At 35.3% G+C, this 26,130-nt stretch overlaps 1 protein-coding gene across 2 annotated transcripts in view; it reads left to right on the top strand.

Moving 5' to 3' along the window:
* The window catches only part of BIRC6 (baculoviral IAP repeat containing 6), a 209,743-nt gene that overhangs the window by 81,677 nt on the left and 101,936 nt on the right, over positions 1–26,130 (top strand). The window contains exons 24-42 of one of the 2 annotated variants that reach the window (XM_068979018.1): positions 1,745–1,932; positions 2,682–3,005; positions 3,238–3,337; positions 6,105–6,319; positions 6,652–6,860; positions 7,190–7,536; positions 8,208–8,427; positions 8,930–9,063; positions 9,797–9,907; positions 11,760–11,887; positions 13,742–13,873; positions 14,707–14,922; positions 15,703–15,886; positions 16,506–16,661; positions 18,371–18,504; positions 19,391–19,544; positions 21,971–22,087; positions 23,988–24,142; positions 24,653–24,779. In XM_068979018.1, coding sequence (XP_068835119.1) covers positions 1,745–1,932; positions 2,682–3,005; positions 3,238–3,337; positions 6,105–6,319; positions 6,652–6,860; positions 7,190–7,536; positions 8,208–8,427; positions 8,930–9,063; positions 9,797–9,907; positions 11,760–11,887; positions 13,742–13,873; positions 14,707–14,922; positions 15,703–15,886; positions 16,506–16,661; positions 18,371–18,504; positions 19,391–19,544; positions 21,971–22,087; positions 23,988–24,142; positions 24,653–24,779 — 3,351 coding nt within the window. Of the gene's footprint in view, positions 1–1,744; positions 1,933–2,681; positions 3,006–3,237; positions 3,338–6,104; positions 6,320–6,651; positions 6,861–7,189; positions 7,537–8,207; positions 8,428–8,929; positions 9,064–9,796; positions 9,935–11,759; positions 11,888–13,741; positions 13,874–14,706; positions 14,923–15,702; positions 15,887–16,505; positions 16,662–18,370; positions 18,505–19,390; positions 19,545–21,970; positions 22,088–23,987; positions 24,143–24,652; positions 24,780–26,130 lie in introns of both variants that reach the window. The other variant, XM_068979011.1, reaches the window with a different exon arrangement.

Raw genomic sequence — 26,130 nt, 5'->3', positions numbered from 1 at the left:
ATCCATGTTGCTGCAAATGGTATTGTTTCATTCTTTTTCATGGCCATATAGTATTCCATTATATATGTATAGCACATCTTTATCCATTTATGTTTGATGGGCACTTAGATTGCTTCCTTAATTTGGCTATTATAAATTGTGCAGCAGTGAACACTGGGGTACATGTATGTTTTTTTGAGTCAAACTTTCTCTGGTTATATTCCCAGGAGTGGGATTACTGAATCATATGGAAATTCTATTTTTAGTTTTTTAAGGAACCTACATATTGTTTTCCTTAGTGGCTGTATCAACTTACATTCCCACCAACAGTATAGGTGGGTTTCCTTTTCTCCACCCTCTCTCCAGCATTTATTACTTGTAGACTTTTTAATTTGGCCATTCTGACCAGTGTGAGGCAATACCTTGTTGTAGTTTTGTTTTACACTTCTCTTAATAATTAGTGGTGTTGAGCATCTTTTCATGTGTCTGTTGGCCCTGTGTATGTCTTCTTTTATTGAGGTTTCTGCCCATCTTTCAGTGGGGCTGTTTGTTTTTTTATTGTTGGGTTGTATGAACTCTTTGTATATTTTGTATATTAAGCCCTTGTTGGTCGCATTTTCCCAAATATTTTCTCCCAGCCCATACATTGTCTTTTTGTTTTGTTTATAGTATTCTTTGCTCTGCCTGTAAGTTTGATTAGGTCCCATTTGTTGATTTTTGCTTTTATTTCTATTGCTTGGGAGACTGACCTAAGAAAACATTGGTGTGACTTATGTCTATTTATCTGTAGAATGTTTTGCCTGTGTTCTCTTATGGGAGTTTTATGGTGTTATGTCTTATATTGAATTCTTTAAGCCATTTTGAGTTTATTTTTGTGTATGATGTGAGGGTGTGTTCTAACTTCATTGATTTACATGTGACTGTCCAGCTTTCCCAGTACCACTTGCTGAAGAGACTGTCTTTTCTCCATTGCATGTATGTTCTTGCCTCTTTTGTTGAAGATTGTGTGAGTTTATGAAATTTTTATCTCAACTTTTCTCAAAATGTTTTACACAGACATTGGTAAATATTTAATGGGAAAAAAGTTCTTTTATACTACATATTTGAATAACATTCAAAAGGGGAGTAAAAATAGTTTAAACTTGTGTAATTTTATAGATCTTTAAAAATGGTAGTATTCATGGATAAAGCAGTGTGTGCCAGACTTATTTGTGCATAGGACATGTTTCTCTTTCTGTTTGTGTTCTGAGGAAACACTGCTTTACATATTGTATGTGGGCCAGATTCTCTTTTTAGGCTATGCTGTAAAATGAAGGAATCTGTGTCATCAGTCTTGTTAAATGATGTTCTTATAATTGAAAGCTTTTTGGGATTTTTTTTAGCTTCTTAGGGGAGGGAGAAGAAGGTGTTGTTTTTATAGGAAATCTTAGTAAAGCAAAAATCAGTTTATTTCTCATGCTCAAACTGTATAAGATTATTGTTTTGTATTTTCATTTTAGCCATATTAAATGAAATGTCTTCAGGCTAAAAGTGTTTTTAAACTTAAAAGTATACTAATTTTCTTTGATTAAGAAGTCATTCTTGGATCCCTTATACTTGAATTCTATTATTATCAATATAGTTTTACCATTAAGATTTCCTCTCAAGATTTTTATTTTTTAAATGAAAATTAAGTGTTGTTTAGTGTTGAAGTAGTGTGCTTTTGTACATGTTTCTGTGTGAGCCTTTTCTTTATCCTGTTTTTCCCCCTTTGTCTTAATGCCAGTGAGTTCCTTCGGGGTTACTCCTGCAGTAGGTGGACTATCATCTGGGACAGTTGGGGAAGCTTCGACAGCCCTGAGTTCAGCAGCCCAGGTAGCTTTGCAGTCTCTCTCTCATGCAATGGCTTCAGCCGAGCAACAGCTACAGGTGCTGCAAGAGAAACAGCAGCAGCTTTTGAAGCTTCAGCAACAGGTTGGAGACTATTTGGCTCTTTGTTCATGCTGTCTCTAAACTTCAAAAGCTGAAAAAGTACTGTAAAAATGACTGTTATTTTCATAAAGGAAATTAGGTTGACCGATCTGAGATAACCATTTTCTGCAAAAATTGAGGTAACATCTTCGCGATATACTTAAATTTTTAAAAATTATATAAATGCATTTTATATTACATATCTTGGGGAATATAATTGATATTTTCTTTGTAATCTTAAAAATCCATTCTTTATTCTGTTTATAAATATTCTTGGTCAAACATAAGTGTTAACAGTTACTATTTTTATGGATTGTAAAACCTAAAACATTTAAAGAGAGTAAATGAATGTGAATTAAAATTTAGTAATAATAGCAGATGTTTCGGAGATTTTGTTGTGGACTATTCAATTCCTAGTGACATTGTGTCAGGTTAGGCAACGTGAGAATCCACTTCCTGTTAATTTTTTGTTTTGAGAAGAATTTTGTTTCCTTATTTACGTTTAATTGTTCTTCTTTTCCACCTTTGCTTTGAGAAAGTCCTACTGCCCAAATACTCAGGAAATTTAATATTAGATTTTTAAGGAAATATATTCCATTCATATTGAGTCAATTTTTTTTTACTTAATTTCATATTTATTGCACTAGGATCCAGTTAATCATGTTTATTTTCATAATATATGCCATAGAGTGTTCCCCACAGATTCGGTAGGCAGGGTTAGTCTATATTTGTTGCTTTTACTTCTCTTACAGAAAGCAAAGCTGGAAGCCAAGTTACATCAGACAACAGCTGCAGCAGCTGCAGCAGCATCTGCAGCATCCGCAGCAGGTCCTGTTCACAGCTCTGTGCCTTCCAACCCAGTGGCAGCCCCTGGATTCTTCATTCATCCATCTGATGTTATTCCACCCACTCCAAAAACAACACCTCTTTTTATGACTCCACCACTCACCCCACCCAATGAAGCAGTTTCCGTTGTGATTAATGCCGAACTTGCACAGCTTTTCCCAGGCTCAGTTATTGATCCCCCAACAGTCAATCTTGCTGCACATAACAAAAATTCCAACAAGTCCAGAATGGTAAATTACTATATTTTAAATAGGTGTTCGCTTAGACATTTAAAAATATTTTTATTTTATGCTAACTTTAGAAGCCAATTCAGTTACCTTGTTAATGTCAAATTAGATTACTTTATAAAGTATTGCAGAATATACATCAGGAAATGAGACTTACTAACTTCATTTTATGGTTATTAGTTTTTATAGAGCAAGAGTGATAATCAATATAGAGTTATACTTTTTTCTTTTCTAGAATCCTCTTGGTTCTGGTCTAGCCCTTGCAATTTCTCATGCTTCACATTTTCTTCAACCTCCACCTCACCAGTCCATTATTATAGAGCGAATGCATTCAGGTAATCTTTGATTTTCTTAAAATATATATATATTTTGCTTTGTCTGTTGGTTCTTGGAAAAGAGTATTTTGTAGTTTGATTTTCCTGTACAAATAAATCACATCTGCTCTTGGGAAAGTGCTTTTTACCGAGAGTAAGCATTACATTAAGACTCAAGCTCTGCACTGATGAAGTTGAATGGAAGTGTGCTGCTGAGTAGTTTCATTCATTCTGTCCAAACAGTGGGTTTGATCTGTATAAGAATCTCACCTCTAGGGCTATGGTTGGCATAAATATCTGCCTCCATTGTAGCTGCTCAGTTCAGTTCAGTTCAGTTGCTCAGTCGTGTCTGACTCTTTGTGACCCCATGAATTGCAGCACGCCAGGCCTCCCTGTCCATCACCAATTCCCAGAGTTCACTCAGACTCACGTCCATCGAGTCAGCGATGCCATCCAGCCATCTCATCCTCTGTCGTCCCCTTCTCCTCCTGCCCCCAATCCCTCCCAGCATCAGAGTCTTTTCCAATGAGTCAACTCTTCACATGAGGTGGCCAAAGTACTGGAGTTTCAGCTTTAGCATCATTCCCTCCAAAGAAATCCCAGGGCTGATCTCCTTCAGAATGGACTGGTTGGATCTCCTTGCAGTCCAAGGGACTCTCAAGAGTCTTCTCCAACACCACAGTTCAAAAGCATCAATTCTTTGGCGCTCATCTTTCTTCATAGTCCAACTCTCACATCCATACATGACCACTGGAAAAAAACCCATTACACTAAAAATTATGCTTAAAGAGGTATTTCTAAGGAGGCATTAGTCTCATGGTTCTAACTTGGAACCATTTTTTTGAGAATAGCTGACAGAGTTACTGCTAATGATTGTAACTGAGTAGGATTAACATTTCTTGGTCTCTGGAGAACTAAGATTTTACTTAGGCCTCTACCATGCTTATATTGCTAGAGACCTATGATCAGGATAGGTGCTTTCCATTAGAGCATGTTTACTAATACACCGTAGGAAATGTTTCCCTTATTATCCTACCAGCTGTTATGTCTGGGCTTGAGCAGCAGCAGAACTTAACAAAATCCTTGTTGTGTGTGTGTGTATTTTTAAACTAATTTATTTATTATAATTGGAGGCTAATTAGGCTAATTGCAGGATTGTGGTGGTTTTTGCCATACATTGACTTGAATTAGCCATGGATAAGTAATGTGAAGATAGTGAGTACTGTATTAGTTTTCACTATATGAAGAGTTGAACCATATTTGCTTTATTGCAGTGGGTTGTTTTTTTTAAAAATGTTAATGGTGTTTTCTGCCCAACTAACCATTCATTGGTAGCAACATTAGTGTTTGTGGCATTTAGAGTGAAATTTATCATCCAGTCTTATGCGTCCAGTCTTACGAAGTGTTAGCAGTTGTTTACACTATGATTTGGTTTTTTATCTATGGGGTTGACGATGGCATGTTAGCCCCCTAAAGGGGAGAATTGTTTTTCATTCAGTAGTCTTACCTGTTTAGGAAAGATTACTGATAACTCCCTGGTTTTCCGTAAAACATCTCTGTGGAGATATCACTAGTCCTATTAGTTAAATTTAGTTGAGTTCCTTCACCATATAGTGTAACAAGTAAGATTGCTATCTGGCCCCCAAACCAATAAAGAAGAAAAATAATTAGGATTTTTATGAATGATTCTGCCTACTGTTTCAGTAATTGACTTTATTCCTGAAATGTGTGTGAGATGCAAATCTGCTCTCCTCTCAGATCATTGTTGCCTTTTGTTAATGTGAGCTCACACAGAGAAGACATGCTCCCTCTTCAGTGTGGCCCTTAATAGTAAGCCTTCTGCTTCATCTGGTACTGAGCTGAAGAGACAGTGTTGTGTCAATATGGGAGGGAAGCACTGTTTGAGAGAAGCTTTATCTGTCTCCATTGGAGGGCCTCAGTAAGAGATTTTTTAGTGTGGTGGTAATGACTACATGCAGAGAAGGCAGTGGCACCCCACTCCTCCCCCCACTCCAGTACTCTTGCCTGGAAAATCCCATGGATGGAGGAGCCTGGTAGGCTGCAGTCCATGGGGTCGCTAAGAGTCGGACGTGACTGAGTGACTTCACTTTCACTTTTCACTTTCATGCATTGGAGAAGGAAATGGCATCCCACTCCAGTGTTCTTGCCTGGAGAATCCCAGGGATGGGGGAGCCTGGTAGGCTGCTGTCTATGGGGTCACACAGAGTCGGACATGACTGAGGCAACTTAGCAGCAGCAGCAGCAGCAGCAATGACTACATGTGATTTAAGCCTTATACTTTTCCTTTATATCTTAACCACAATGTAAGATGCAGCTCCAAAAGATGTTAAACAGGACTTAAGAAAACCAAAATCAAATAATAAAATTAGGCATCATTAATACATTTAGTTGTGAAATTAGAAGGAAAAAAAAGACCAAATGACTGAAAGAAGAAAAGATAGGTAGTTTATTGAGTTCACCTATATTCTGTTTTTGCTGATTTACCTTTTTTGGTTTTAAAGTTTTAAAATAAGCTTACGTGTACAGTTGATTACCTTCACAGTAACTTATTTATATATATATATATTATCTTAAATCTTGGAGTTTAAACTAATACAGATGGAAGTTTTAGACAATTTTTGAATGAGAATTTTTAAATTCTTAATTGTCTGTAGTTTAGTAAGTTGACTTTATATTTTAAGATAATTGTTCCAAATTGTTTCTGAGTGTATCTTGTGGTTAATTGTTGCGGTCTTTTATGTCAGCTGTTGCTCTCTCTCTCTTATAGGGGCAAGGAGATTTGTGACCTTGGATTTTGGCAGACCAATACTATTGACAGACGTATTGATTCCCACTTGTGGAGACTTGGCATCCTTGTCAATTGACATTTGGACATTAGGAGAAGAGGTCGATGGGAGGCGATTGGTAGTGGCAACTGATATTAGCACCCATTCACTAATTCTGCATGATTTGATACCACCTCCAGTGTGCAGATTCATGAAGGTAAAGAACTTCAAGATGATGAATTGGTACACTCTCTCTGTTTCTGATAAGTTATGAAAAATATTCAGACATAATTTAAAAGTATCCTTATAACACAGGGAACCATACTCAATATCCTGTGATAAACCATAATGGAAAAGTATATAAAAAAGAGTGTGTATGTGTATAGTGAATCACTTTGCTGTACAGCAGAAATGAACACAATATTATAGATCAACTGTCCTTTAATAAAAAATGTATCTTTTATAATTTATTATTTTTTTAAAATACATGATTCACATTTTTATTGTTGTAGATGAGTAGGTATATATATTTATAAGTTTTCATTTCAGATCACTGTCATTGGACGTTATGGAAGTACAAATGCCAGAGCTAAAATCCCATTAGGATTTTACTATGGTCATACCTATATCTTGCCTTGGGAGAGTGAACTGAAATTAATGCATGATCCTCTGAGGGGAGAGGGAGAATCTGCAAACCAACCAGAAATTGACCAGCATTTAGCAATGATGGTTGCTCTACAGGAGGATATACAGTGCAGGTTAGTAGAAAACTGGTGTATATTTTAATCTTATTGAAGCTGTATATTTTGTATAATGTCTTGCATATACTTGGTCAAGAAATGGCTTTTCATAAGTGTATAGAGAAGGGCAAAAAGCAGGAGGACACTAGCATGTTATAATGTTTAATGCATTAATATGATTAAATAATTGTGTTTTGTTTTTTTTTTTTACTACTTACCAATTGATGAATTCTTTCTAATGGTTGTATGTTAACTTGTTCAGAGATTTAGTTTTTAGTGTGTATTCGTATATGTATTTTAAAGAGGACATTGCAAGAATTATTTTGTTCATTTATTTTTTCTTATAGGTATAACTTAGCTTGTCATCGACTGGAAACTCTTTTGCAAAGTATTGATCTTCCTCCTCTCAACAGTGCTAACAATGCACAGTACTTTTTGCGAAAGCCAGACAAGGCAGTTGAGGAGGACAGTCGAGTTTTTTCTGCCTATCAGGACTGTATCCAGCTACAGCTTCAACTAAATTTGGCTCATAATGCAGTGCAGAGGCTCAAAGTAGCTCTTGGTGCAAGTAGGAAGGTGTTGAGTGAAACATCAGACCCGAAAGATTTAATTCAGACGTCTTCCACAGAGCAGTTACGTACCATCATCAGATATTTATTGGACACTTTGCTCAGCCTTCTTCATTCTTCCAATGGTTTGTATTTAGCTTAAGTACTTAAAAAGGCTGGAAATTCATTTGATACAATTTTGTATGTTGTGATGTATTAGTATTTACTGGGTACTGTTTATTTTGATATCCTTTCTGATATGTTTTTGAAATGTGTTTTTAGGTTGATTCATTTTTTTTCCCATTTTTAAATTTGTTTTTCTTAAATAGATCTGTGATTAATTTTTTCTTGAGTTTCAGCTATTGATGTTCCACATCATTGTGTTAACTGGCAAAATAATAATTAATCTTTGAAAATTCAACACTGAAAGCTGTTAATAAGTTGCTAATCTAACAGAACTGTCAGTTTCTAGCCCGGATCTATTTTTGATCATTACATATGGTTTTACACACACACACACACACACACACACACACGCACGCACGCACACACACACACGCACGCATGCACGCACACACGCACACACACAGCTATCTGATTCACCCAACTCCACATAGAAGAAGTATAATTGATGTAATAATTGCCATTTTCCCTCAAATATTTAGCAATTAAAATTCCATATATAAGGAATAAAGAAATGGGAAAATAAGTAAACCAGATTTTGCTGGTAAGGAGGAAAGCCTATCTGGGAGTGCTGATTTTGATCCTATAGCACACTCTTAAATAGGAAATTTTACTGTTTTCTTTCTTGTAATAGGACACTCTGTTCCTGCAGTTTTGCAGAGTACGTTCCATGCCCAGGCCTGTGAAGAGCTTTTTAAACACCTGTGCATCAGTGGAACCCCAAAGATACGGTTGCATACTGGTCTTCTACTTGTTCAGCTGTGTGGTGGTGAAAGATGGTGGGGCCAGTTTCTTTCTAATGTTCTTCAGGAATTGTACAATTCTGAGCAGCTTCTCATCTTTCCACAGGATAGGTAGGTCAGAAAATGCCAGAATAATTTACTAGTGATTTATTCCCACAGTGTTCAAATTGGAAATGTTTTGTATGTGAGTACTGAGTGTGGAAAAATTAAGCATGTCTGTTCAGAGTATGAGCAATGCCCAGTGAAGGGCATATTGAAGAAGATTCTACATGATATAACTGAACCATATTCTTTAGTTTCCTAACTAAACCTATGGAGTTTATTGATTAGTGTTTACAAATATTTCCTATCAGATTCTATTGCTATATGTGTAAAACGTATTTTTTTGAATCTGTAATAATGTTGTTTCTACCTGATTTCTTGTGGATAAACTTAGAAAATGTAAGCAAATAGCTGAAAAAGAGCTATTTTTAACATTGTGTTTCCAGATATAAATCTTACTAATAACCAGATAGTCTATCATTTCTCTCTTAAATTACAATGTGAATTATTTTGAATATGAAGAGTTAAATTGATTCATACTCAGTGTTTTATTTATATCTTTTTTTTTTAGGGTCTTCATGTTACTTTCCTGCATTGGTCAGAGATCACTTAGTAACAGTGGAGTATTAGAAAGCTTACTTAATCTGTTGGATAACTTACTGTCACCTCTTCAGCCACAGTTACCAATGCATAGGAGGACAGAAGGTATTATTTAAATTAGTGTTCTTCAGTAAAAACATAAGATTCTTGTAAATACTGTTTTTTATAAACTATCTAGTCTGAAATATTTATTTTAATATTCATTTTCCTGCATATTTTTTTGGTATTTTTGTGATACAGACTTTTTAGAATGACCAGCCTTCATGTGATTGACTGTCACGTGGTTACTGCTTTTTCAATGTGTTACCTTTTCTTTATGTGAATTTTGGACTTGGAAATTATTGTGTATGTTGTTTTTATACTCTCATGATTAAAATCAGGCTCTTATGTTTAAGTTTTTTGGCAGCAGTGCTGTTCTGTTTATTGATAATGAGCTTCATTTGAGCAATAACATTGTTCCTGGAATAAAAACTCTGAAACATAGTGTAAAACTATATGAGTTATAAATTGAGAGCATTTTAAAAAATTTCAGCCCCCTTTAAGAATAGCTTCTTATACCTTGTTTTCTGTACGTTATTACCTGTTAGATTCAAATTATATTTATGAATCTGTTTTATACCATGAAAGATTTGTTAAGTCTTCCATTAGATTTGATGTGTTACTCAATTTGTGGCCGCAGGTTTTAATTTTGAGGCTTACTATAAATAAATATTAGTGTTGATAATTATATGGTGTATTTTGGAGTTACAAAATATCTTACTTTTATAATTATTTTACCAGACTTCATTAGGATTCTTAAGGTCACGTGACTATTTCCCCCCCTTTCATTTCTATACAGGAGTACTAGATATCCCCATGATCAGTTGGGTTGTTATGCTCGTGTCCAGGTTGCTGGATTATGTGGCAACTGTAGAAGATGAAGCAGCAGCTGCAAAGAAACCTTTGAATGGTAAAGACAGGGAGAGGTTTATGACAGGTATCAGAAGTTTATAATAATCTGCTGGTGGGGATTTTGAATGACTATGCAATTTTTCCAGAACTGACTTGGGCCTGGAGATTCCAGCTATATGTAATTTGTCTAAAATATTAGTTAACTTTACCAGGAATAACATAGATATAAGTGAAGTTAATGAGAAGGAAGTCTGTGAAGGGTTATTGTAATATTATGGTATTTAGTATGTCATTCCATTTACTGTTATAAAATGTTTCTGTTAATTAACTGCAAATGATTTTTTATGCCGAGATACAGAAATTCCTAGGTTTTTGTGAGTTGTAGTCTCCATAAGCTTGAAGCACAGAAAATTTTTTAAATGAAAGGAAATCAAAACGTAAGATAAATTATTTTCTTCTTGTTTTCCAAGTTAACAAGACTTTATGAAGCAGCTACATATCATATGTAAATACAGACAAGAATTTCCATAAAATTTGGAATTAAAAAAAATTATTCAGTTTAGTTCAGTCGCTCAGTTGTGTCCGACTCTTTGCGACCCCATGAATCGCAGCACGCCAGGCATCACCAACTCCCGGAGTTCACTCAGACTCACGTCCATCGAGTCAGTGATGCCATCCTGCCATCTCATCCTCTGTCGTCCCCTTCTCCTCCTGCCCCCAATCCCTCCCAGCATCAGAGTCTTTTCCAATGAGTCAACTCTTCGCATGAGGTGGCTGAAGTACTGGAGCTTCAGCTTTAGCATCATTCCTTCCAAAGAAATCCCAGGGCTGATCTCCTTCAGAATGGACTGGTTGGATCTCCTTGCAGTCCAAGGGACTCTCAAGAGTCTTCTCCAACACCACAGTTCAAAAGCATCAATTCTTCGGCGCTCAGCCTTCTTCACAGTCCAACTCTCACATCTATACATGACCACAGAAAAAACCATTAGGATTATACTATTAAAGGACTGTTGAAATGTTTTATACGTAAATCAGTTGTATGATACCCATTGTTTGAGAATAGGGTGGGAGATTCTTTTCATGCACAAGGATTTATTTTTAAACTGTGGTGTATTTTAATATCTATAGGTCACTACTCACTTATAGACTCTAGAAGTAAGACACAAATGCAACTGTGTGTAAAGTTGGAATATAACAGACAGTATGTGAAGCCTTAGTTTTATTCATAGCATTCAGATATTATGAAAACACATAGGTGGAAGACATTTTTTTAAGGCCTGAAGAATTTGAATTGACTTGACAAAAGTATAATAAGAGAACAGAAGAAGCTGTCATTAGGTTAAGCAGATGTGAAAAAAAATCATTGAGGATTTGTGACATGTGGGATTAAGCCTGAAGTGAACTGAATGACCAGTATGGAATAGTCTGGACACATTCTAGAATGAGTAGTAGAGCTATACAGCATGGTTTTTTAACTGTTCAGTCTTATTTTTGCAGTTGTTAAATCAAATTATTAAGTATCCTTTTTTTTTTTTTTTGATACCTGCACAAAAGCATAGAGTTTGAAATAGGCAATAGTGAGCATTTTGTTGTTGTTACATTTGAATGACTTTATCAAAGTGGTATTGTACAAAGATTAATTTTAAACAGTTGTGGAAAAAGTAAACTGTTAACCTTAATGGAAAGATCGAAGGAACAGAGAACTCTGGTCTTAAAGTCATTTAGGGTCTAGGTTAACTTTTCTAAGATCACATGTTCATAGCAGTTTCTTTACGATGGTCTCCTTAATTGTTTTCAAAAACTGCTTTGTTGTGATTGACACATTTATCATTTTATATTTTCTGGGTATGAATAGTACTTTAAAATTACATTTATCATAATTATTAATACAACTTTTCCTTGCTCTGTAGGTAACCAGTGGAGTTTTATTAATAATAATCTGCACACCCAGAACGTAAGTCGGTCTTCCAAAGGCAGCAGTAGCCTTGATAGATTATATTCCAGAAAAATAAGAAAGCAGCTAGTTCATCATAAACAGGTAACTTTCGATATTTTTTTGCTTGTGTTACTTTAGTGTTTGAGACATTGTATGAGATAGGCTTCCCATCAGACCTTATGAACTACTTAATTTGGGGAAATTATTTGACTCTTTTGAGATGGACTTTATTTGTAAGATGCCAACAATACATAGTTTACAGATTTTTGCCAAGTTCTTTTAAACTGTCTACCTCCTCACATTTCTGATGCTACTATTCTAAGTGCAGCTCATTTGCCTAGTCAGAAGACGTATCTGCCTTTGTTTTCTCAATCCAGTTCATTTTTCATGCTGCCCCTAGAGGGTTCTTTTAGATACAAACCTGATCATATCACTCCACCTCTAAATTGTTAGTGGTTTCCAGGTGATCTTTGAATGATGGTAAAACTACTTAACATGGCTTTAGCATATCTATCATCTGCCTGTCTAACTTTTAGGTTTGAGTTTTGGTCTAGCCATATTGATTTTGAGTTCCTGGACCACCTGCAACCAGTCTTCTCATCCAAGATTTATTTTAGTATGTGGTTATTCCCCCATCCCTTCCTCTCTCCGTGCCAAACATTTAATTTATTATTTTGCTTGGATAATTGAAGTTACTTTTCAGAAATTAGTTCATATTCACCTCCTCAAGGAGCTCTTCCCTGGTTTCTAAATTAGGATACCATAAAATATCCCCATGTATCCTGTATTTTCCCTTTCCTTATATTTGTTGTATTCTCCTGTTGAGATTCTTTTGTTAACCTGAGTTTATAGCTGATGTCAGATTCTTATACGCCACTACTTTATTATAGTTATATTTCAAAATGCATCTTCCTCTCTGTCTTTATATATATTTAATATCCAGTATGGAGCCTCATATGTCTCCTAAAAGTATTTGTATAATTGATTTAAGATGAAAGGAAAAGAAAGTGAAGTCTCTCAGTAGTGTCTGACTCTTTGCGACCCCCATGGACTGTAGCCTGCCAGGCTCCTCCATCCATGGGATTTTTCAGGCAGGAATACTGAAGTGGGGTTGCCATTTCTTTCTCCAGGGGATCTTCCCGACCCAGGAATCTAACCTGGGTCTCCCGCACTGCAGGCAGACTCTTTACTGTCTGAGCCACCAGGAAGGCTAATTTAAGATGAAATGAGAATTTATATGAAAACATGTATGCTCAGAAAGTTTGTGAAAGCTTTGGGTTACTTAAAAAGCATAACTTAGTGCTAAATTACTTACTTCTGAGTTTTTCCACTATGGGCAACCATTGGCCCTTTTGCAAGAAAATGATGTGAAGCTTTTTTACATCATTGAAATCTGAATAATGTAGGTGAATTGTAATAATATCATTACTCTGTTGTGATATTTTACTATTGTTAGGCAAAATTGGGTAAAGTGTAAAAGGGATCTCTGCATTATTTTTATAACTGCATGTGAATTTATAGTTATAATAAAATTTTTAATTAATAATAATCATAGACATACCAAAAAATGTACTACCCTTGAAGGAGATTTCCATAAAAGCCAAGCTAGGACTCTTGTACAGTAAAAAATATTTTCCTAGTATATTTAAAAATAATTCTGTTCCTCCGTTTAAAAACATTCCATCAGTCAGTCTCATTAGAGGCTTACATAAAAAAAGTATTCCACTTATTTTTCTTCTTCCATGGATAAGAAATTGGTTACTTCTTAATTATAAAATGGGGAGATCTTTTATTTGGATTTTGGAGGTGATTTTTTTACAAAATCAATATAGTTAAAACTAGACTTTACAGAAAACTACTTATTCCATTAATTTGCTGTATGGATTCTGAGAAGTACAATAACTTATTTTGTTGTTTTTAACATTGCTAACTATAAGATTAACATTTTCTTTAAAGCAACTTAACTTATTGAAAGCAAAACAGAAGGCTTTGGTGGAACAGATGGAAAAGGAAAAAATACAGAGTAACAAAGGATCATCATATAAACTTCTGGTAGAACAAGCAAAATTAAAGCAAGCTACCTCAAAGGTATGATCTTTATTTTTTAATGTAATTATCTTAGAAAAGTTACTCTTCCATTTAGTATTAATATTTTAAATTATTTGAATAGTTAAATATCTTTACTAATGATCAGGAAGCTTTATGTTATTCTGCTTATCAGCAGAAAAATCTATCCTATGTACTTCTTTGTGGGGAAAGATAGCTTTAACTCAAGGAAATACATGGTTAATGTGGAGTTAAAGTATTTTTCTAGCGTATTTTCTTTAAAGTGGATTGTGTTCCAATAAATTGATGATAAAAGGATTTAGAATGTGTATGGTTTTCCTAATGTGTCCATTCTAAGTGAAAGTTAATTTCAGTGATTTTTAAATAAAGTTTTTTAAAAAAATAATGACTTTGTTTTTCAACTTGGGGGATAGCACTTCAGTAGCAACCAAGTTTGCATATTGTGTTTCTATAAATATGAGATTACAATTATTCCAGCAAAATTTGAAATGAATTAATACTCTATAGTTTGTATTTATAGGTTTCTTTACCATTCACCTTTTAAGATTATGTTTAGGGTGTTTTGGTAATATCTAAAATAATAGATTTACCCTAATAGAGTGTTTTTATAGAATTCCTCCTTTCTGAAATTCTATTTGATATCTGATGAATTATTCTAAAATAGACAAAGGTACATATTTTCAGTATAGTTTTTAATAATCTTACTTTTTGAAGCTTATGGTTTGCCTAAAAATCTTGTTCTTTAGAAGTTGTATGTTTTCTGAGTGTATATTTTCATCTCAGAAATAAACTCATATTGGAAGAATTTTCATTCAATAGACATTGATTTAAATATTGTAAATTTCTGTGTATAGCACTTTAAGGATTTAATTCGGCTTCGTCGGACAGCGGAGTGGTCTCGTTCTAATTTAGACACAGAAGTTACAACAACAAAAGAAAGTCCAGAGATAGAACCACTTCCATTTACTCTGGCCCATGAACGTTGTATTTCAGTAGTCCAGAAACTTGTCCTGTTTCTCCTCTCTATGGATTTTACATGCCATGCAGATCTCTTATTATTTGTTTGTAAGGTAAGTAAAGTAATAGGCCTAGTTTATAATTACAGGCTTAGAGAATAAAAAAAAGAATGAAGAAAAAAATAAAGTTTTAAATTGAGTTTTAAGAGAAATAAAACTGCTTTGGTTTTCCTTTTATGTGGTTTAGTTTTTTTTTAATGTGCCTTGAAAGATTTTAGAAATACTTGGGCACTTATTTTTGGGAAACCTATTATACATTTTTAATCTAGTTAAAACTAGATTAATGTAGACTTGAAATGTAAATAGTGTGAAGTGAAGTGAAAGTTGCTCAGTCGTGTCTGACTCTTTGTGACCCCAGGGACTATACAGTCCATGGAATTCTCCAGGCCAGAATACTGGAGTGTGGGTAGCCTTTCCCTTCTCCAGAGGATCTTCCCAACCCAGGGATCAAACCCAGGTCTTCCGCATTGCAGGCGATTCTTTAACTGGTGAGCCACAAGGGAAGCCTTGGGTATGTCTGTACAGCCTACCTTTTTCTTTTAAGATAGGCAATCTACAGATGAGTGTCAAATTATAGCAGTGAAGGCTGTATTAATGCCCTGAAGGCTTTCCTGTAGCATATTCATTGTTTGTAGAAATTGAACTTTTCAACTCAGATCTTTTTACCAGGATTTTAACATTTGATCCATGAAATTACATTTCCTTTGCATTTCATGTCAAACAGTTACTTTGACATCAAAAGCATATCTCATAGAAAAGTTACTTCAATGCTTTATTGTTGGAGGAAACATGTAATAGCTACTTAAGTGTATGATTTTATAAAATGTATTACAGGTTCTTGCACGCATTGCGAATGCCACGAGGCCAACCATACATCTATGTGAGATTGTGAATGAACCCCAACTGGAAAGACTGCTATTACTTTTGGTTGGAACTGACTTCAATAGAGGAGATATATCTTGGGGTGGTGCTTGGGCTCAATATTCCTTAACTTGTATGCTACAGGATATTTTAGCAGGTTTGTTAGGATTTATTTTTAATAAGGTATATAAAAATGAGCTTGTCGATGCTTGACAAATCATTAAAGGAAACTGTGCCCCTCAAAAGTGTAAAATGTCTTATCTCAGCAGTAGCAACCCTTTCAAATTACTTCTGTGTTTAATTATGTTGACACCTGTGATAAATTCAAGTGTTTATGGAGGAATTAGGTTATAAAGTGCAGGGATACGGGAGCTAGTCTGCTTCCTTATTAATACCAGCAGTGGGCTGCTTCTGAGTTCTCTTGGTGCGCTTGAGGAAGGTACTTCCTATTCCTCAGTTTTTTTCATCTGTCAAATAAGAATAATAAAAACATCTTTATTGTTATTTTGATGAATAAATGAGTTAATATATTTAAAGTGATGATAATGACTCCTTATTCATAGGCACACATTTTGTGTTTTTACTAGTTAGCATTTGAAGTTAGTGCAGTGGAAGGCCCTAGCATTTCCTTGGATAGATGAGGACTCATTTGCCTCAGAAACTTTTATGGTTGTTGTAGTGTACATGCTGTTCTCTCTACTAGATGAAAAAATATGCTTTGGGGGTCTGTTTCCCTATTACTAAAACGGTTGAGGTGATGATATTCTCACCTGCAGGAGAACTGCTGGCTCCAGTAGCTGCAGAAGCCATGGAGGAAGGAACGGTGAGTGACGATGCGGGTGCAACAGCCGGTGACTCTGACGATTCCCTGCAGCAGTCTTCAGTTCAGCTGCTGGAAACTATCGATGAGCCTTTGACACATGATATGACAGGTACATCATATTCATACTAAACATATCCTTAGCTATTTTTTAAAGAATGGAAACTTAAATTTCAAAACTAAGAATATTAATGAAGTGTAAAATTTTTATAGTAAGTCTTTGGCCTTAGTAACCATATCAGTATTTTTCTGATAAACAGGTTTTACTTTGATTTTCTGCATGCTTTTTTTAAAAAACAATTTTTATTCATTTGTTTATGCCCATGCTGGTTCTTCACCGCTGCATGGGCCTTTTCCTCGTTTCGGGGCGCGGGGCGGCGGCTCATTGCGGCGTGTGGGCTTCTCACTGGGGTGTCTTCTCATGTTGCAGAGCACTGGCTTCAGTAGCTGCCGCAGCACAGGGGCTCTGTGGTTTCAGTTTCCGGGCTCTAGACCACAGGCTCAGGTGTGGTGGCAAACAGGGTTAGTAGCTCCGCGGCAGGTGTGGTCTTCTCTGACCCAGAATCACCTCCTGTCTCCTGCATTGGAGAGGCTGATTTTTTACTGCTGAGCCACGGGGGAAGCCCTTTGCATGCTTTTTCTAATAAAATGGTATCCTTTCACAGTGTCCATGTTATTTTGATACAGTCTTACTTGGCTCTGTGGAAGGAATTATAAGCTAGAAAGCTGTTAAAAATACACAGTGGTAAAGACAGCAAGGTTAATGACTCTTGACTTTTTCTTTGTTTTCTGCCTTTTCAAAACTATAATGTGCATCTTAGCATGTACAAACCTTTGTGGTGTACTCCCTGCTTTTCAAGACTGTTTCATTTATTACCTTATATATTGCAATGTTAGAGTCATTTCATTTGTTTCATTACTTAATCTTAGATTCTCTCATGATTTTTTCCTTTCTGTCTGATAGTCCCTTTACCTGGAGGAGATTTTCTTCTCTAGTTTGCATAGTGAACTTCTTGTCTGAGATTCACATACAGCTACCCTCCTCCAGGAAGCTTTTCCCATCACCATCAGCTATGTTGGAGACTGCTGTTGGTGCTACCTGCTTCCTTGATTGTCTCCAGTAGCAGCTGCCATGCTGTATTTGGTTTAATTTCTGTTGTGTACCCTCACCTCTGAACCCTTGTTAATTTATTGGAAGGTAGAGATGTGTTTTATTGATCTTCATATACTCAAACCCTAATGCAGGCTGACGTTTTCTTGACATTGTATAAACATATGTTGAATAAAAAAGAGTGAGAAAGGAAGATAAAGGTTGGAAGGCATAAAAGGCTGGTCAAGCATTTGGAATCATCTGAGACAAAATAGTTTCTAATTGATGATAGAAAAATAAGGTGAATAGCAGTGCTCTTAAAACTTTACTTTTCACTTTAATAATGGGTTTTCTTTCCCTAACTATTAGGTGTAATTTATGAATTATATACTGGAGGCAATAAAATGAACAATAGTTGTTCTTTCTAGAAGTGGTTAATGGTTATTTTTAACAGCAAAGTTTATGTAACTTGATTCAACAAGGACTAATCCTATGGTCTTTTTCCCTAGGAAGTTACATACTATTGCACTGGTGTTTTTAATTGTGTGTGTTATAGGCTGATGTGTTTGTGTACTTACTTATGCTTAATTTTCAAGTGTAAAAATGTAGAGACTTCTATATCAGAAACATTTTATATTTAAGTAAATGTAATTGCTTTATAATTAAAAGCAGTAGTATATTGGGTAAATTTTATATACTCCACCAAAAAAATCACTTTAAATTATTTGAAGGTGCACCTCCTCTTTCCTCTTTGGAAAAAGATAAAGAAATTGACCTTGAGCTACTTCAGGATCTAATGGAAGTTGACATTGATCCTTTAGATATTGATTTGGAAAAGGATCCTCTTGCAGCCAAAGTCTTTAAGGTATGATCCACTAGAATATTCTTTGCAATTAAAATCTTTCATCTTGAAAGTATACATTTAATGTAACCCATTATTTAGTTCGCTCAAAATTAAATTACTTTAGATACTATGATAGATTTTTTATGAAACTATTGGAATGTTATAAGGAGACCTTACATCATTATTTTTTAATATAGCTGCGAATATTACCTTAAATGTTAATAAGAACCATTAATAAACATAGGAGGTATGGTTATGGAGTATTGAGATTTCAAGCAGCATTTAAGCTCATCCAGGTTGAGTTCATTGCAGAATCTACACCTTTACTAGCTGCTACTTTTTCTAAAGGAGATACAACTCTAATACTATATTTTAGTTTATTTTGTTTGTAAGAGATTTTATTAAGATCCTGCTGTTGTTGCTGCTAAGTCACGTCAGTTGTGTCTGACTCTGTGCGACCCCATAGACGGCAGCCCAACAGGCTCCTCTGTCCCTGGGATTCTCCAGGCAAGAACACTGGAGTGGGTTGCCATTTCCTTCTCCAATGCATGAAAGTGAAAAGTGAAAGTGAAGTCGCTCAGTCGTGTCCAACTCTTAGTGACCCCATGGACTATATATAGCCTATCAGGCTCCTCCGTCCATGGGATTCTCAAGGCAAGAGTATTGGAGTGGGTTGCCATTGCCTTGATTAAGATGCTAGATTCTAATAAATATGGTCTTTTTAGACTTGGGGATACAATGGAATATTCTGGACTATTCCTATAGATCATTAAATTTATGTTTTAAAAATGTAGAGGGTAAGGGGAATGTTTCCTTTGTAGCCCTGTTTGAGTTAAGGTGGTGTAAATAATATGTTACTCTTAGTGAAGAGTCAAAAATAAACCAAAGTTTTTTCTATTTTTTTAAGCCAATAAGCAGTACATGGTATGACTATTGGGGTGCTGATTATGGCACCTACAATTACAACCCGTACATTGGAGGTCTTGGAATTCCTGTAGCAAAGCCACCAGCAAATGCAGAGAAGAATGGATCACAGACAGTTAGTGTTTCAGTGTCTCAGGGTAAGTGAGGCACTGTTATTAAGACAAGCTATTCTTAAAACAAGTTCTCAGTTTGTGTATTCTTGGTCTCCTGAGAATTTGATCCTGAATGTATGCTGAGAGAGTTTATTATTGCAGGGCTGCCTTGAGAGTGACTGACACTCAGAGCTGTGTGTTGGTCAGTTTGGAAGCATTTCTATTTATGGTCCATCTTTTGTTTCTCAAAATAACACTCAGCAAAATATACTTGTGAGTTGTGTGAGTTTGCCAGTGGCTTTAATTATTTTTATTGTTATTGTACTTTCTTTTATTTTTATTATTATTATAATAGTAAATTTATGTTTATTTGTAAGCAGAATGGAATCACGTTGAGTATTATTTTTGTACTCTTCTAGTCACAGAATATATAACTTTCTTTTTTCAATGAAATATTTTCTTAAATTTTGAATCAACCATACATTTACTGAAAAGTTACAAGTGTAATACAGAGAACAGCTTTATCCTGACCCATTTGGGAGTAAGTTGTTAATCTGATATTTTTTTGTTTTATTTTGTTTTACAAAGTAGGACATTTTTTCTACATAAACACATCAGGAAGCACATTCCATCAAAATCAGGAAATTAACATTAGTACTAACTTTAAGAATCCATTCAAGTTTCAGCAGTTGTGTCTAAATAATGTCCTTTATGGAAAATGATGCAAATTGTATGTTGCATTTTATAGTTAACCCTTGAGTAATAGGGGAGTAGAGTGGCCCACTCCCAAACAGTTGAAAGTCTGTGTGTAACTTTACAGTTGGTTCTTTCTCTCCAAAGTTTTGAGTGTGTGTGTGTATGTGTGTGTGTGTGTGTTAAGACACTTAAGTTGTGTCTGACTGTCTGTGACCTTAATGGCTACAGCCAACCAGTCTTCTTTGCCCATGGGGATTTTCCAGGCAAGAATATTGAAGTGGGTTGCTGTGCCCTCCTTTAGGGAATCTTCCCAATCCAGGGATCAAACAGGTTCTTTACCACTAGTGCCACCTGGGAAGCCCTTTGCATCCATGCATTCAGCCAACTGTGGATTGTGTAGTATATATTTATTGAAAAAAATCCGTGTAAGTTGACTTGTGCAGTGCAAAGTGTATTTTTCATGGGTAAACTATAGTTACCATATCTCTTCAGTGTTATTCAGTTTGCCACACTTTTTCAGAGGTGACTTTCATGATCTTGGTGCTTTTGAAGATTATAGGCCAGTTATTTGGTAGAATTTCTGTCAGTTGGGGTTTGTATGCTGTTTCCTCGTGATTAGATTCTGGTTATGTGACTTTGGCAGTAATATTAGGAAACTGTAGTGTCAGGCTTTTCTTATTGCATCCTATTAGGCAGCTCATGATTTTAATTTGGATCACTGCTGGTGGTCTTCAGTCTAATTACTTGATAAAAGACGTGTCTATCAAAATTTTCCAGTGAAAAATTATTCTTTTCCCTTTTGCAAAAAAATTTTGATTGGTTGGACTGACAGAAGAATACTTGGAAACTGTTATTTTTTAAAAAAGAAGTTAATAGTTTATTCATTTACTTTTGAATAGACCAGTGGTTTCCTTTTTATATTCAGTGTGTTATAATTTGTTATTACCATTATTTATTTGTCTTAAAATATAGGGAACATTAAGTTTTCCATTTTAACCATTTTTAAGTGTATAGTTCTATGCATTAGGTAAATTCACATATCATTATTTATTTTGATATTCAAATTACCCTGATTTGACCAGTGATATCTCCTTTAAACTGGTCTCTTGTGGTTTTTTTTTGACATGGCCTCATCTTTCTTTGAACATTTCCCTTTTTTGGGATAACAAGATGCCCCAAGCTTATCATTTACTTTCCCTTTTCCAGACTGAGAATTAGCCTCTTCATGAACAAAAAAGATATTTCAAAACCTTTTAGTGGGAGAATTCAAGGTTTGAGTACTCGATATACTTGTTGCTAACTTGGGGCTGTTTCCATGGTCTCTTGATGGACAAATCTAGGGAATGTGTACACACATTTGTGTTTATATTTATTTCTGTATTTGTTTGTCTATCTAGCATGCCGCAAGTTTACATTGATACATCAGTTAATCTAACTGCAATCTAACTCCATAGCCTTCATTTTTCCTTTGTTCCTATTTCTCTTTTCTCTTGATAGTGAAGTGCCTGATTCTCCTTACTCTTAATATACTTGCTTCCACTGTCATTGCTTCCCTTCCTTGGGCTGCCTTTCTTTATATCACCACTGTCCTGTCTCTAGCCTCCTTTGCCCAGATCCTGTTACCTGCTGTTCCTCTGGTGCCCGTGCCAGGTTGCTCTGATGGGAAGATGCATTCCTCACCCTGTTTGGGGCTCAGATGTCAACATTTTGTTGTAGGAAGTAGGACATGAATAATAATTATTAAATAGCTTTTGTTTTTTAATTGTTTTTTGTAGCCCTAGATGCTCGCCTAGAAGTTGGACTCGAACAACAAGCAGAGCTTATGTTGAAAATGATGTCTACCCTGGAAGCAGATTCCATTTTACAGGCATTAACAAATACATCTCCTACATGTATGTAAAAGTCACCACTCTTACAGTACTATACTTAACAGTTTATCTCTTGATTATTGTCATATGTACTCAGTGGATTTTTTTAAAAATTATTTTTGGCTGCACTGAGTCTTTGTTGCTTTGCAAAGGCTTTCTCTAGTTGCGGTGATGAGCAGCTACTCTTTTTTGCAGTCATGGGCTTCTCTTGTTGTGGAGCATAGGCTCTAGGCATGCAGGCTTCAGTAGTTGTGGCTCACAGGCTCTATAGAGCGCAGGCTCAGTAGTTGTGGCACACGGGCTTTGTTGCTCCATGGCGCGTGGATTCTTCCTGGGCCAGAGATTGTTGCAGGTAGGTTCTTATCCACTGCACCACCAGGGAACTACCAGTGACAGATTTTTAAACTCTCCCTTGCTAATTTAGTAGCAGGTTGAGAGATAAGACAGAAGATTAATGAATTCAGAGTGGAAGGGGAACAGAACACCTCCATGTAGTGGTCTTAAGTTCAGTCCAAAAACTTGAGTCATGTTTTTGTTATTTGTGGTAGTGTGAGGTTAATGACATTTTTGGGGAAGCCTGTATAAGCTAGCTGCCTAGGAGTTTGTCGCATTATATCCAAATTTATGATAAAGTGGGTTTCTTGATAGTAACATCTTTATCTTCCTTGAGGACATGTGAAAGAAGATGAAAGACATATCATGATGATAGCCAAATGGGTCTGATTGAACTACAGAATTGAGACGACGTACTACCTAATTATCTATAGCAAAAGAAGAAAAACTTTCTATAGTGAATGACCAGATAGTAAACATTTTAGGCTCTCTGGGGCCATGCATGTTTTGCAGCTCTACTCTGACTTAAGCAGCTGTTGACAACATATACCTAAATGAATAGCTATGGCTATTTGAAAACCATGTTACAGAGTCTGGTGGCCTGCCATATTTGGCCAAAGAACACAGTTTCCTGACTGTTGATGTGCTAGACTTCAGTAGATCCCCTTCTGCCACGTGAGTACAGTTAAGAGAGCAGCCTATCTGCCTTAAGGTGGAGCTGTGCTAGGGAGATGGTGATGTTTATACTTTTCTTAGGTCAAGAAAAATGAAAATGTGGTGGGACATGGTGATGAATAAAAGTATAGGGATACTAGTTAGAACCTAGGAAGCGTGTCATGTCTTTTGAAGGAGAGTTCAGAATTCATTTCAATAGAGAAATTTGGGTTTTCAGATCTTTCTATATAAAGTTGAATTCTTTTGGTTTGCATTTTTCATTTTTTCTTGCCTTAGGAAGTACAGAAAAAATAGAAGAACCTAAGAATTGGTGTAGTGTTCTGCTTCTTGATACAGTCTATCTTTTGATTATTTTTCTGCCCAAAACTTACGTTCTTCATTTAGTATAAAACTTTCTAAATATATGAGAAAGTTCTCTTAGCATCCCTTTATTTTTCTGCTCACCATGAATCTGTACTCAGTTAGTTTGGCGTGTGTATCCTCGCATCAGAACTTTTCAATAGTTCCCTGACAATTTTAATGTGCCATTTAAGGTTGAGAATCAATGGATTAGAGTCTAGATTGTTCTAAAGCCATCTCCTCAAGAAATAGGCAAGGGTCTTCTTTCTTTCCCTTTTTTCCTCCCTTTTATTAATTAGGAGAAAATTGCAGATAGGAATTTGTAGAGAGCAAGGTTCTTTCCCTTTGGTGGACAAGTGCCATGAATTAGGGAGCTTCTCTTTGTGGTGATTTTTCTTTTGAACTTTCAAGTAATGTTGTAAAACCATGTTTTCAAACAATGTAATGCTGAATCATTAAAAAAAAATGCAATTTTAATTAAAAAAAAAAAACCCTTCACTTAACTGTACATATTAATAGCTAGTTAACATTTTTCCTGCTACTTTGTGATAAAATCACAATTGTGTTTAATTTTCAGTATCACAGTCTCCCACCGGAACAGATGATTCACTTCTAGGGGGCTTACAAGCAGCAAACCAGTCCAGCCAGCTTATTGTACAGTTATCATCTGTCCCGATGTTAAATGTTTGTTTCAACAAACTGTTTTCCATGCTTCAAGTCCATCATGTTCAGGTATGACTTCAGGAGAAATGGTGTATTTTTAGACGTTATTGCTGGCCTGGAAAAGATGAAATAACTGGAAAGATCAGTCTCAGTCAGACAGTGATGATTTCTTTGTCATACTCAGATGGAAAAATCTTGGAGGTATTTTAATGAACCACAGTTCATCAGTGATAGGTTATTTATTATTTTTATGATTTAAAACTTCTTTAGTTCTAACTGTATGTTATACACACCTGTATATTATACACACACCTGTATTTAAAGACTTGAGTCACCTCTTTTAATTAAGTAAAACATTTGTATTTGATAAATTATAAATTTTAATTCAGTTAAATTTCATTTGATCTAGATTTTTAAGATGTTTGCTCTTCACCTGAATTGAAGTAACCAAAAATAGTATTTAATTGACAGATTATTTACTCATAATCGTAAGGATTCCTACATAAGTTTTTTTGTTTACATGCTATTTCATAATATCATGGGTACATTTTCTTTCTGTCAATTTTCATTGTTTTTCAGTTGGAATCACTTCTCCAGCTGTGGCTCACATTGAGTCTGAATTCTAGTTCATCTGGAAACAAAGAAAATGGAGCAGACATTTTTTTATATAATGCTAATCGAATACCTGTCATTACATTAAATCAAGGTAAGATTTATTTATATATAAATATATTTATTTATATAAATCATAAAAATCATAAAATTATATATAAACATATTTATATAAATCAAGGTGACATGCTATGTCATTAACATAGCATAAAGTAAGTTAAAAAGAAAATGATTAGGTTAATAATTTTATCATGGTTGTGCTGTTTTAGTAAAAAAAAAACCACCTTTTTAAATATACTGACTTATTAATTAGCAGGAAAGAGGACAGAAAACTGTATGATCTGTATTATGTCTGTGTATAACACAGACATAAACTCTACAGTGTTCTGTTAGTCTTTCCATTGTGTTTCCTTAAAGTATTGTCTTGTTCATAAGCTACTCTTTTTTGTTTAATTCTTTATTCGTTTGGGTGTGTCAGGGTTGGTCATTGGGTCCTAGTTGTGGCACACAGGGTCTTCACTGTGTGCTTTTTGTTGCATCTTGTGCATCTTTTGTTGCAGTGCACAGACTCTCTAGTTGTGGCAGGTGGGCTTAGTTCCTCTGAGGCAAGTGGGATCTTAGTTCCCCTACCAGGCATCGAACTCTCGTCCTCTGCATTGCAAGGTGGATTCTTAACCATGGGGAAGTCCCATAAGCTATTCTTTTGTAACTGGTGTTTTTTAAAATGTGCAGTAACTCTAGAGAATTAGTAGATTGGAGATGGATGTCAGTTGTTTTGTAGAAGTTGTGTTCATTCATTTTGTTCTTTTCTTGAGAAATGCAAAAATGTGGGAATTGCAGGACCTGAATAATATCCTTCAATAGGAGTAGAACTCGCTTTCAGCTCTGGTTATAGGAATCTGTTTAAAGAAAAGTAAAAATTATTTACTCTTGGTTCTTTCTCTCTGGAGATGTGCATCACACGTGGCCCTCATATGGCCTGTCTCAGCCTTAATGACAGCTGTGCTCTCTCCTGGTCCTGTTTATATATGCATTGTTTCTATAGGAGCCAGCCCTACTTTAAATATTAGGTTTCCATGTGTTTCACTGTATTAACGATTATTGTTATTAATTTTGCTCCCATCCCTTTTTTAAACTTTATTATTGTGAAAAACATTAAATATAAACAAGGGTAAGAAGTATTAATTATTTCTTACTGTCATCAGATATTTGGTCAGTATTCAAATTTCCAGTTGTCTAAACTGTTAACAAAACTTTTTTGTTTATTTTAAGATGGAATCTGTAGAGTGTCTGCACATTTTAATTATGTTTTAAAATTCCTCCTATGTCTTTTTTTTTGTCCTATTCCTTTGCAGAGTTTTTTTTTGTCAAAAAATAGTTGTTTGGTAGTTAGACATGGAGCTTAATCTGATTTTTTGTTTTGTTATTTAAAGATAGTTTCATAG

Source organism: Capricornis sumatraensis, chromosome 1, assembly GCF_032405125.1.
Source record: "Capricornis sumatraensis isolate serow.1 chromosome 1, serow.2, whole genome shotgun sequence".
In the NCBI taxonomy this organism is placed as follows: Eukaryota; Metazoa; Chordata; class Mammalia; order Artiodactyla; family Bovidae; genus Capricornis; species Capricornis sumatraensis.
The sequence above is the reverse complement of the archived record's forward strand: the minus strand, read 5'-3'. Positions and strand labels throughout refer to the sequence as shown.